The following is a 13,015-nucleotide window of genomic DNA, read 5'->3' as shown; positions in this document are numbered from 1 at the left end:
TTTACAAGACCTGTGTGTTAGTATGCCTGATGAGCTGGGGCTTGCAGAAGTGTATTGCTTTGGGGGAAAAATCAGAGCATCACAAAGAGAAAAAGGGGAAAGCCCTGTAATTTTGATTGTATAATTAGAAGTTTCTGTAAGTTAGCAAGAGAAATCAGTGCATCAGAAACCCATTTACATGATTAGAGCTACCATCTTCATATCTGTGATTTAATCATTTTGTTTGAATACCCTTTTTGAGTCACAGAATCTCTTTAAATGAGCTCTCTCCACACTTGCCAGCAACAGAAGTGAGAGCTGATCTGATACGGCTCTCTGGTCCTTTCATTTGCTTAAAATACTTGTGTTAGAGTTCAGATTTTACTACAATGCACCATAAAGTCACCTAATGTCCTGTGGGAAAAAAAAAAAAAAAAAAAAGGAAGAGTGCATGGAAAACCATAGACTGCAGGTTTTAACATAATGGCTTAGATCTAAGCCTCCATAGAGATCTGTTGGGATAGATATAAATAGGTTGGGATTAGATCTCTAAGTTTCTGCAGTGTCACTGGGAGAAGGACAGTGATGAGAACAGAGCAATTTCTTCCTGGAGATCAGCCTTGGTGATGGGAATTATTACTGTGCCAGATAAAAATACAAAGATCTCTCTCTTCTGGCTGATGAAAATCAGCTCGTTTGTTAATAATACACTGACTCGACTTAAAGAATACATATATATCTCAGTTGCTGGAAGTGATACCATAGTGTTAATACACTAACTAATAAGTCATCATAAAAGAATTTGCTGACCAAGAATCAATTGTCTCAACTACTAAGACACTGGCAGTCCTTTTGCAATTCACTTAAAATAAATGAAATCATCCTCGTATATTTTAAGTTAAGTACATGGTCTACAGTGATATTTCATAGGATCAGTAGGGGACCTTAATCTGTTCTTTTTGTATCTGCCTATCACCACACAATGTGATTTTCTCTGCAGAGGAGAAAGGAATACAATGATCTCTTGCAAGTACCTTCTCAGATAGGCTTAGAATTGCACTGAGAATAGAAAAGAAAGCAGCCTCTGCTTTCTGGCTCCAAATAATTCTCCATAGGAAGCTCCCATTGATCTAAGACGTATGCTCTGGTAGCTTGACCACATTTTCTGTTGAATAGCTTGTCTGTAGCCGAAACATAATCCAGCTCATTGGCCAATTCATGTGCCTTGGAAAATCATAGCAGCTTCTATACCATTAAGGATGACAGAAAATACGGTGATAATTCAATGTGCTGTTGTTCCTATTTACAGCAGCATTGACCTTCACACAGAACAGAACAGAACAGAACGAGTTGCCTGAGTGTTCTCAACCAAAGATACAGAGTTTGGGCAGAAGATTTGGGTTTGTTATTTTTGTTTTCAGTACAGCACTTTCCATTCCACTGTGGCACAGCTGATATTCATTACAGTAACTGATGCAAAGATTAAACTCACAGCTTTACCTATCTAAAATTTGGTATTTAATCTAATTGCCTCACCTCCCTCACTAGTCCATGGAAAGAAACATGCACTTCTAGAAGACAATTCATCCTATCTATTCCAGCCACCTCTGAGTACCACACTATCAAGAGAGCCTAATTGCTGATGTCCATACTGGACTAATAAGCTAAATAAAGGAGGTAAATGAAAAAGTAGATAACAACTGACTTAAATACTAGTCCATAATCCTCCATGCAGTTCAAGTGTTAACTCCTGACAGCATTTTGGCCTGCACCAGCCAACATACTTTGATGCAATTCCAGGCTAGGTTTTGTGGGCAGCACCTATCAGTGGTCATTCACAAGCAGCCACTCGGATGCAGATTCTCTGTCAGGTGGGAAGGGCAAGAAAGTACAGCTATGCAGGTGTGAGCCACAAGTGCCACCTAGTCCCAGGGCCACAGGACCATTACTTATTTATTTATTAGTGTATGTAAAGCCATTTCAGACTGCCATCTCGAATTCAACATGTCTAAAGTCATGCTGAATTAATCCATTCTGAATTATTCAGAACAAAAAGCTGTGAAGCCTGCTTGCTTATCACTATGAATGCATTAAGCTTAGTGTGTTTTTACTTTTTGTACCAGCTGTCACTACACCACACCCCACTGTTTTCATTTTTGGTGGCTTTGTTAGCACATCCACAGAAGAAAGAAAGAGGCACAACAACAAGGCTGCCACAGTTACCACTGCCTGGACAGTCTGACCCTCTCAACAGCTGGCAGAAACAGCTCGTCATCTGGCATGAAATATCACAAAGAACAGCAGGAAAACGCAGATAACCATACACAATTCTGTCTTGTAACTAACACTAAACTCAGTAAAAGAATAGGGTATTGGGAATCATTTCTCCAATACTAAGGAGAGCTGCTCCTTGAGCAGCAAGCCCTTTCCATCACGTAGGCAGATGCAACATCACTTGACACAATTTTAAGAAATGAGAACAAAAAAGTTATTTTCAGAAACTGTGCAAAAGCAAGAAGTCAGCTCTGACCCTCTGAACAAGAGCAGCTGTTAGTGAACACTGATCATGCTCTCACATTGAACTGAAGACACCAAGAAGGCAGGATATAGCTGCACACTTACACGGACACAAAGACTACTCAGAAATTCCACCAAATTGTTCTGGAGAAAAACTGCCTCCAACTTAAGCTCTTCACAGTCTTTCATTGGACTTTATCTATCTTGTCAGGATGATCCCAATTTATACTCTTCAGTCTTTTGGTCACAAGGAACTGGACAAATAAAATGTTGTGGGGTTTTGTTTCTTTTCTTCTTTCTTCTTAAGACACTTTCGATAAATTTGATGAAAATAGGTCCAATTTTTCAAAATAGGTCTTATATTTTGACCTGATCATTTTTCTGGTAACTTGTCAAGGGAGTTACATGTGGCATGTTAGTAACCAATTGAATTACATGCTGGCAAAAGCAACAACACTGGACACTAACTAAAAAGCTTTTGATGCTACAAACATAAAAATGGCAATACTATAGTAAAATGTACAGCTTACTGTGCCAGAACTGTATCTCAATTGCAAGAATTACTAATGCTTTAAGACAATGTCAGTGTCTGTATGTCCATTCACATTTCTTGGCCTTTGTCAAGGCTCTGAGTAAAAATAACAACCTCCTAAGAAGTCTTGAGATGTGAGTGCTTTCCCATTATAATTTGGATGGAGAATTCCCTACTAAATTCACAAACAGAACATTACAAAAGCATACTTCAGTGGATCGAGTTTTCAAACCCTTTCAATGTGGTCAAAGACTCAAACAGAGGCTTGAAATCCAAGCATTTCTCATCACTGAATTACCAATTCCCTGAGACATCTAGTATGCATGGAAATTCTGTGTAGATGGTAAAAAAAAAAAAAAAAAGTACTTGAATTTTCATTTCCTCTCAATTAGAATTAATCTACTTGAGTAAGTTAATAAGGTTTCATAAAATGGGATGGTTTGTGTAACTTTGAACACAATCAAATATTAATAAACTCCTATGGGAGCAAGATCAATGAAGTACAAAATGTATTCCCGAAATTTATCTTAAAATACAGTATCTTAACCAGTTACATATATCTCTTATACCCTGTAAGAAGTTTTATACATCAGTATAAATGGTGAAAGCACACAGAAAAATCTCAGCATTAACATTATAAAGAAATGCTCCTCAAGCATCACATGCTTGATTTCAAGAATACATTCTTCAAGATACTAAAATAAATAGCCAATGCATATGTAACACACATCCATAAACAACATGAAATAATAAAAACAGTCCATCTAGATATGAACCTAAAATTTCCCTTCTCTGATCCTATCTGTAATAAAACTATAATGCTATAAAACCAAAAGATAATCATCTATATTAAATGAAAATATTAAAATACCTCTATCCAGTTTCCTATTTAATGCTGCAAGACATTTTACAAAAGAATCTTTCTGAACGACTGTTTTTTCCTTATCCGAGAAGTCTAGTACAAGTTTTCTCTTACCTTAGCTAAAAAGTAAGAACCATAAATCTGAATCTCCATTTCTAGTGCTACAACATACCATTGAAAGTACAGTCTTCTTGAGAAAGCATTAGAAACACTGGTCTAAACAAATGCAAGGTGATACTGGAATCTCTAGCAGTTTATTTTAAAAGAGAGCATACATAAAATCTGTAAGAAGTTTCTTAAATATATGATTTTTCTTTTTAAAATATATAAGAAATACCTGTTTTCAGGAGAATGAGAGAAAGACAGAAAAGAAGGAAGAAAAGAAAGAAGAAAGGAAGGATGGAAGAAAGGAAGGAAGAAAGATATAAATAATTGAAGATAAACATTTTCTAGCTATCAGTTTCCCAAAATATTTCAGGGAAGTGAAAATTTCTCTATTCCTTAACCCAAATATTTAATTCACTGTCCAGTTCTTTCAGTTACGTGTTTTATAAAAGTTCATTTTTCTTTGCAGATTACTAAATATTCATTACAGAAAGCCCCACTGTAAAACTTACATTGACATTCTTTGCAGCACTTGCCATCCACATATGCCAGGGCAGAATTAAGCGGACAGTCAGAGAAGGGGCAAATCAAAGCTTCACACTGCACAGTACCATTCTAGAAGAACAAAAACTGCTTAGCTGGTAGTTATATTCAGCAAAAAGAAATGCTCTCATACATAGGAACTTAAAATCTATTTTTAAATGCAATGAACTCTGACAAAAAGCCATTTTAGCACGGTTCTTTTAATAACAAGAGCAGAAACTATAACTTGAGAATATCTTGCATAAAATCTTTCAGACATGTATGATGTGTTCTTTGAAATTATAATGATCTAAGTTTTTTTTTAAGAGGCAAATCTGTTTCAGGGTAAAACATTCTGCCAATCAGCAGCAAACTGACATATTAGGGTGAAATAACAACCTCACAGAACAATACTGAGTCTTCTGATTTTTACATAAAAGACAATACACTTCTAAAAGGTAATAATTTCATAGCTGCAAGAAAAAAAAAACAGACAAAATATGCAATAGATTTAACACAAAAGTCAAAAGCATTTCAGATAACTATCGAAAAGATCTGACATCGTGGACTAAATCTTACCTTCAATGAGAAATTCTTAAAATCAAAATTAGTATAACACTAGAAATATAAAGATCAAAGAAATACTAAAGCTTAATAAGAATCGTTTAGTAAATTGTAGACAACAGCATAACAATCTAAGGTGCAGTATATACAGCAGTAGTCTTTTCACAATATACTAATGGTCTTTGAATTAAACATTTAATAAGTCCAAATTGAATTAATGAGTTTCAAATGACTGGACAATAACAAAGATGCAATAGTTTGGTGCTCAAAAAGATAACTGCAATCAGTTCTGGAGCTCTGATATCCTTGAGAATCTTCCAGTCACTTTTTTGTCTGTGATATAGTAGAATGTGCATATTATCCTGACATTTTGCTCTTTATTGCTTTTGGAGATGTAACCAAAGGGAACTAAAGAATACAGATATCAGGAATAAGATAAAGTGATCTATTCAAAAATTTGCTAGGAAAAAGCAGGTATTTATTTATCCACAGAAGCAGTTTGCAACTCAGTGCATGGGAATAACATGGTGGCTAAGTGTATTGCATAGCATCTGCCTACACTGGCACGAATGAATTGCAGATTACACCGAGATGGGAGGAAGTGTTGATCTGCCTGGAAGTGGGAAGGCCCTTCAGAGGGATCTGGACAGGCTGGATCTCTGGGCTGATGTCAGAGGAATTAAGTTCAACAAGACCAAGGTCCTCATCTTTGACCACAACAACCCCAGGCAACACTAGAGGCAAGGGGCAGAGAGAAGACTGGAAGACTGTGTGGAAGAAATGGACCTGGGGGTGTTGGCCAGTGCTCAGCTAAACAAGAGCCAGCAGTGTGCCCAGGTGGCTAAAAAAGCCAGTGGCATCCTGGCCTGTATCAGAAATAGTGTTGCAAGCAGGAGCAGGAAGGTGATCATCCCTCTGCACTTTGTTCTTGTGAGGCTGCACCCTGAGTACTGTGTTCAGTTTTGGGCCCCTCATTAAAAGAAAAACACCGAGGCCCTGAAGCACATCCACAGAGGGGCAATGAAGCTGGTGAAGGGTCTGGAGCATGAGCCTTATGAGGAACAGCAGTTGTGGGAAGTGGGATTTTTTAGTCTGGAGGAGAGAAAGCTCAACGGAGACCTTATAGTTCACAGGATCACAGAATTGTAGGGGTTGGAAGGGACCTCCAGAGATCACAGAGTCCAACCCCCTGCCAAAGCAGCTCCCAGCCCAGGTTGCACAGGTAGGCGTCCAGGTGGGTCTGGAACGTCTCCAGAGAAGGAGACTCCACCACCTCTCTGTGCAGCTGTGCCACTGCTCCATCACTGCACTGTGAAGAAATTCCCACTCACATTTGTGCCTAACTTCCTATGCTTCAGTTTGTGGCCATTTCCCCTTGTCCTATCACCACACCCTGCTGAGAAGAGTCCAGCCTCGTCCCTTTGCCTCCTACTCCTTAGATATTTATAGACATGGATCAGATCCTCTCTGAGTCTTCTTTTCTCAAGGCTGAACAGACCCAGGTCTCTCAGACTCACCTCATAAGGGAGGTGTTCCATGTCACATCATCTTTGTAGCCCTCCACTGAACTCTTTCAAGGAGATCCCATTGTTTTTTGTACCAAGGAGCCCAGAACTGGACACAATACCATAGTTCTTTACAACAAAGAAGGTTGTGGCAAGGTGGGAGTCAGTCTCCTCTCCCAGATAACAGCAACAGGATAAGAGGGAGTGATCTTAGATTGTGCCAGGGGAGGTTCAGGTTGGGTATTGCGAAAAAATTCTTCTCAGCAAGAGTGGTCAGGCACTGGAATGGGCTGCCCAGGGAGCTGGAGGATTCAGCGTCCCTGGAGGTATTCAAGAAATTTTCAGATATTGTACTAAGGGATATGGTTTAGTGGGGAAATATTGGTTGTAGGTGGACAGCTGGTCTAGATGATACTGGAGGTCTTTTCCAAACTTTATGATTCTATGATTCTGTGAAATCTAGGAGAGCCAAACATACAAGCACTGCTGAAATCCTATGAAAATACATCTATTAATAGATTTAGAACAGCTTTTTCTTGCATTTTGTTGTTACCATCTAGCATGTGTTTATAAGCATCCCTTACTCTTTTGCTCCAATAAGAACATAATCAGAGAAAACAACGGTGTTTTTGCATCTCCATTCAAATTGTAGCCATACCATGCAAGTGCAGTTCTTACAACCATCTGTCCAGGATTCAAATTCTCTGTACGTCATGCCTTTCATTGTGCAGGTCCTTTCACAGTAGCACTGATCCAACTTGTTCATCCTCTGCTCAGCTTGTGACAACTGTATTTACAGTTCACAAAAAGGTTGGAATTCATAAGTGGCTTCTATGTTAGTGTAAACATGATTGAAACTGTCCCCCTTATTGTCAAACATGCATTCAAAGATAATAAAATGACTGTTGTCAAATACAAAGTGACTAAACCATCAATCATTCAGAGATGGATTCTAAGATGCAAGTCACAATCCATTTCATCTTTTGCTTATAACATTAGAGGCATTATGAAACAAAGTGAATAAATGACAATGTGTACTTCTCCTGATTTCTCATTTTTGTATTTGTCAACTGATGAAGAATTTTGCTTTACATAAACTATCTGCAGATACTAGGTTATGTATGAAAAAGACCTGAATCTGAGTAGAGGCTAGATGGGACCTAACACTCAAAATCAACATGTTAATTAGCCAGGTAGCAGCATTTTCACAGATATCTAAAGACCTGACATTTAAAAACAGAAGTCTAGTCTGTATTTACTGGCAGATGTGAACGTTTTTAGCATGAACTTCTGCAAGAAAAGAAAAAAAATAAATGAATAAATAAAAAGAAAGAAAGAAGAAGAAGAAAAATAAAACACTACTCAGGGCTCTCAGTTCCCTGTCTTGCATATATTTTGTCTGAGCACTGCCCTGCCAGCTCAGGTTTAGTAAAGTCTTGAACATATAAATCTTGCTGCAATAAGAACTATAAGCACAATAACCTATTTCAGTGCAGTTTTATTGACTTGCTAGCCTGATAGATAGAGCTTGAATATTTATGATCCACTTTCTAGTTTGAGGTTTGGATTCTGCTTGCCATTAAAAAAATATAATTCTATTAAAAATGTTATTAAAAGAAAAAAAGAAAAAGAAAGCTCTCTGAACTAAGAATCTGTATGTATGGATAGTAGACACAGATATCTAAATGCAAACATATATAAACATAATGTGAAGAGATGTTCTGCACACACCCAAATGCACAACCACACAGATGCACAAATCATTCAAAAAGACAGCAAGTAAATCTTTATAGTCCTCTGTTCTTCCAGGCCATGCCTCCTAGTAAACATTACCTTAGCTGATGTTTTGGCTAAAATGTCTTGCAGTTCCATAATTTTCTGCACAAGTCCATGGAAGTCATTACACGTTGGGCATGCTAGAATAACAAGATATACATACTAGTAACAAAAACGTATGTACAATAGGTTCAATTATGTCAAAGCTGACAATCAGTATACTGGAAGTTAAAATTTTAAGAAAGCTTGAGGACAAGAAGTAGGCACAAAGCATACCTTTCATTTTATGGTACAAGAATTAATAGACTTACTCCGATTAAGATCAGGGCATTGAGAAATAAATCCTTGAGGCATGACAAGTAATTGCACATCTTGCATTATGCCCTGTATGCACGTAAAGAGAAAAAAGGAAAGGATGTGTTATTTTTACTTGTCAAAATTATGTTTTTCATTCACCATATAAAACATTAAAGCCCACACAGAAAAACTGCCCGATAAAAACAGTATTTATGAAAACATAGCTTCTTCTCTGGACCCAGTGCGGAGATAGAAGAATAAAGAGAAAGTAAAATAGTTAGAAGTACATGTACAGGCTGAATAATTTTTAAAGATTTTAAATATTAAATGTCAAGAAGTAATTATGTGGCAAGAGTTTGGTTGTTTTGAATTCATTGTTATTTTTAGTTAGCCATTGTAGAAAAGGCTTGAACATGACCTTTAAAAGTAATTTCAAAAGCAGCTGTAGTTTTAGTTACTTTCAAACACTCTCTTAAATAAAATTCACATTTTTCACTAGGCGACAACTGTCAGATATAAGGGCAGATTAAAGAAATCTGAGTCAGGAAAAACACATTCACACAGACCCTTTATGATTTTGGTATCACTCTTTTCATGAAGCAGTGTGCCAAGGAAATACATATCTCTTACACAACTCTTGTGGAGTTGCAAGTTGGCACAAATGTGGGAAAATGGGAAGCTTAGTATGAAATTGAAATATGCCATCTGGAAATTCTCCATTTCACCCAGAAGAGATCACACGCTTACAGGCAGAATTTACATGCATCCTTAGTCATTAAGATATAATTAGCAGCCACTGTGCTGCTTTCCAAAAGCAAAGGGCAAATAGCCATCCCATCATGCATGCTCCAGAATTCCCTTTCATCCAGGATTCCCTCCCTGCATCTCCAAAACTCCTTCTTAGAAGGGAAAGAAAAATAATTTCAACAAGCTTCAGTGTGCTTATCAAGTGAATGTTTCAAGACAATAAGAACACAATATAAATTCAGTGCAAAAGGACCAACTTCTTCCATGTACAGAAGGCATTGCATGTGGGTGTTGCAACGTCACAGCAAGAGTTTTGACCTCGAGTGAATGACTCGGGGTGACCTAAGGAGAAGATGTCACTGAAGGGCAACCAAGAAGGTATGTAAGTGTCATGACAATGTATCTCCCTTAATAAGTGTTCTAGCATTTAGGACAACTGAATGCTTCCCCATGCTGTGCAAGGAGCTGCACTGATTATCTAATTGCGGAAAAGTAAGGATGCCAGAGATAGGACTCCACATCACAACCTCCCACAGCATGTGTTCTGGAACGCAGGAACAAAGCCCTCTTTGAAGAGCACACTGAAAAGCTGGCTATATTCAATTCTCCTCCCTTTCTCAGTGTCATCCAGCTTAAATTCATGTCAACTCAAGTTATAGGATTTCTGTGAAAAGGACGAATTGCAGGGTCCAACCCATTCAGATTGATGAGAGCTTAAAGCTTATATTTCACTGAACATTCAGGGAAATATTCAAATCACTTAGTTATTAACCAACAAAAAATCTCCCCCAGTTATTTGAGGAGCGTTATTCATCACACATCAGCTGTGACGTTAGCTGGATTTTGCTACTTGACAGGAATTCAGGTTACTTCTTATCTCCACAGACTAACAAGCAGGAGACCTGGACTGCAAAACAGTGTTTCTGACTATACACAAGAGGCCATGCATAGGCTTTAAAAAAACCTGCTGGCTCAAATTAATCATTTCTGAATGTTAGATGTCAGAGACTTTATACCATACAGAAATTACATAGCCAGTGTTGCTCTCTCAGACTTAAGATCCTAAAGTGGAACAGGCATAAATATGTCCTGGTGTGAATATGCCTACTGACTTACTGCTTCAGTGGAACAATATCAGTTCTAGAATCAAATATAGCCAAACAAAATCATTTCAATAAATGGCTAATGATTTTGAGTACTTTGGTCCCTCTGGACAAGCCATTTAAGACCCACTGAAAGCAGTCCAACTTTCTGAAACAGCTAAGCAAATAGATCTCTAAAAACCCAATTAGTGAAAGTTGTCACACAGTGAGCACCTAAAAATATTTTTGTTTTATCTTGTTCTCTTCTTTTACACAAGAGAAGATGGAGACCCACCCCTCATGACAAGCTCCTTTCAGGGAGCTGTAGGGAGCAGTACGATCTCCCTTGAGTCTCCTCCAGACTAAACAGCCCCACTTCACATAAGGCTTGTGCTCCAGAACTTTCAAAGCTTTGTTGTCCTTCTCTGGACACACTCCAGGACCTCAATGCTTTTCTTGTACTGAGGGGCCTGGATAGGCCCTCTAAAACACTAAGAAATATTCAAAGTCCTCATCTTCTGGACTGATGTATCTTCTGTACAAGTGACAAATTTGTAGAGGCAATTTAATCATTTCTACTACGTTATGCTGAAGAAATCACTTAGCACAGTGTATCTATGCCATATCAATGCTCTTCTAACAGCTATCTATTTCTGTATTTCTGCTAAACTGGTTTGTATTTGCAGATGAAGGAAAATTTTCCATGTTTTTTGGCTCATTTTATTCTTCTTGAAAAGAAGAAGAAAAAAAAGAAATAAAAATACAGTCTACTATTAGTGCACTTATTTTTCTATGCCAAATGAGCTTCTTCATGGTGGCAATGAGTTGGCAAAAAAACATATGATTGAGTCAAAATGTAAAAAGGCACAAATAAACCACATGAATATTAGAAAATATAATTATAAATACATAGAATACATGAAGTGTGTCTGAAATTAGTTTAGGCAATGCATTAATATTTTCTGATTTTATTATTGGATTCAACTGCCTACAGGAAGGGTAATGGGACTGCACTGTGTAACACATCCACAGGGATGTCATCATTCATCAAAGCACCTCTGGAGAGAATTCAGGCCAAACCACAGTGTGAGGTTGTGACCAATGAATGCTACTTAATGGATTAGGAGGAATTCAAATTTACACTGCAGTCCAAACATAGCATTCACTTCCAGGTGCTGCAGTGTTTATATATATATATGTATCCACACATACATACACATGCACACACAAATGTAGGTTGCTATAATGTAATGCCTCCTATTTATTTCCACTGAAGCTACAACAGAGATGAAGAGCACAATAACACTATTTGATAGAGCAAATTCTCAGCTACAAAGTGCTATTTTTCATTGTCACCACCATTAGCTATGCATTTTCACCAGTGATGAATTAGAGCCTGCTTGCTGCACTCACAAGAATCTACACCAGCAGAGGTAACCTACTGTTTCACAGCTGCTATGACAGCACTGCTGTTAGGAAAACATTGCCCACGCAGTTTATCTTTCAATGGCCCAAACAGATGGAAGTCAAAGGCACCAAATCCAGACTATGTAGTGGGAGAGGTAGGACAGTCCAGACAAGACTGGCAATGTGCTCCACAATCTCCAAACTGGTACAGGGCCTGGAGTTATTACAATGCAAAACAAAGGTCATCCTCTTCTCTGGCCTGACTCTGCAAATTTGAGCCTTCAGCTTTGTCAGCATCACAGTGTAGCTGTCAGAGTTGATGGTTTGCTTGGGTTCCAGGAAATCCAGAAGGATCACCCCTTTCCTATCCCAGAAGACAGCACACATCACTTCATCCACTGAGGGCTGTGTCCTGAACTTCCTTAGTGGGGGATTTACATTTTGCCATATCAAGGACAGCTTTTTTATCTCTAGCTTACAGTGGTAATACTACATCTCATCACCAGTAATGAAGTGATATAGGTAACTGTCACTTGAGTTTCATATGGGTTCAATAGGTTCTGACCAACTTGCATACACAGTTCTTTCTGTTCCTGTGTGAACATCAGTGGGACCCACCTGGCTCAAACTTTGTAATACTGCAACACTGTCACAGTTGTTTCCAATGCATTGAAGCTGATACTCAATGCCATACACAGTTCCCTGGCGTAATCAGACAAATCACACAGATGAGCCCATTGAGGCACTCTCCATTTCCTTGCATGACTGCTCTGTATGGCTGTCCAGAACAAGGCTTGTCATGCATGTGACTCTTGTCACTACTGAAACACACCACCCACTACCTCACCGTGCTCACATCCACTGATTAATCTCCATAAACATTCAGCAAGTTTTCATAAATGTCAAAGGTATTAATTCTTCCCCCTTGGAGGAATTCAGTGCTTCATACCTTTGCCGCACACGTCAGCTGCCATTTTGTCAGAGTGCCCCTCTGCTGGCAGCTGTTGCATGGCAGTAAGATGTAACAAAATATTGGTGGGAAGGTTCTGCCTCTGCCATCATACCACTAAAATCCACCTCTGACATTGTGGACCAAAGTAATAAAATAGGAGGCATAACT

The 13,015-nt window shown here is 38.3% G+C and overlaps 1 protein-coding gene across 1 annotated transcript in view; it reads right to left on the bottom strand.

Annotated features, from left to right (window-relative positions):
• The window catches only part of NELL2 (neural EGFL like 2), a 144,157-nt gene that overhangs the window by 94,779 nt on the left and 36,363 nt on the right, over nucleotides 1-13,015 (bottom strand). Inside the window, exons 6-9 of the mRNA XM_065743436.1 lie at nucleotides 8,674-8,746; nucleotides 8,420-8,502; nucleotides 7,245-7,373; nucleotides 4,508-4,610 (exon numbers count right to left, since the gene is read on the bottom strand). Of these exons, the coding sequence (XP_065599508.1) occupies nucleotides 4,508-4,610; nucleotides 7,245-7,373; nucleotides 8,420-8,502; nucleotides 8,674-8,746 (388 nt within the window). The remainder of the gene's footprint in view (nucleotides 1-4,507; nucleotides 4,611-7,244; nucleotides 7,374-8,419; nucleotides 8,503-8,673; nucleotides 8,747-13,015) is intronic.

Source organism: Cyrtonyx montezumae, unplaced genomic scaffold (assembly GCF_038088225.1).
Source record: "Cyrtonyx montezumae isolate F1298 unplaced genomic scaffold, pur_monq_1.0 scaffold_3, whole genome shotgun sequence".
NCBI lineage: Eukaryota > Metazoa > Chordata > Aves > Galliformes > Odontophoridae > Cyrtonyx > Cyrtonyx montezumae.
This window is presented reverse-complemented; position numbering and strand designations above follow the sequence as displayed.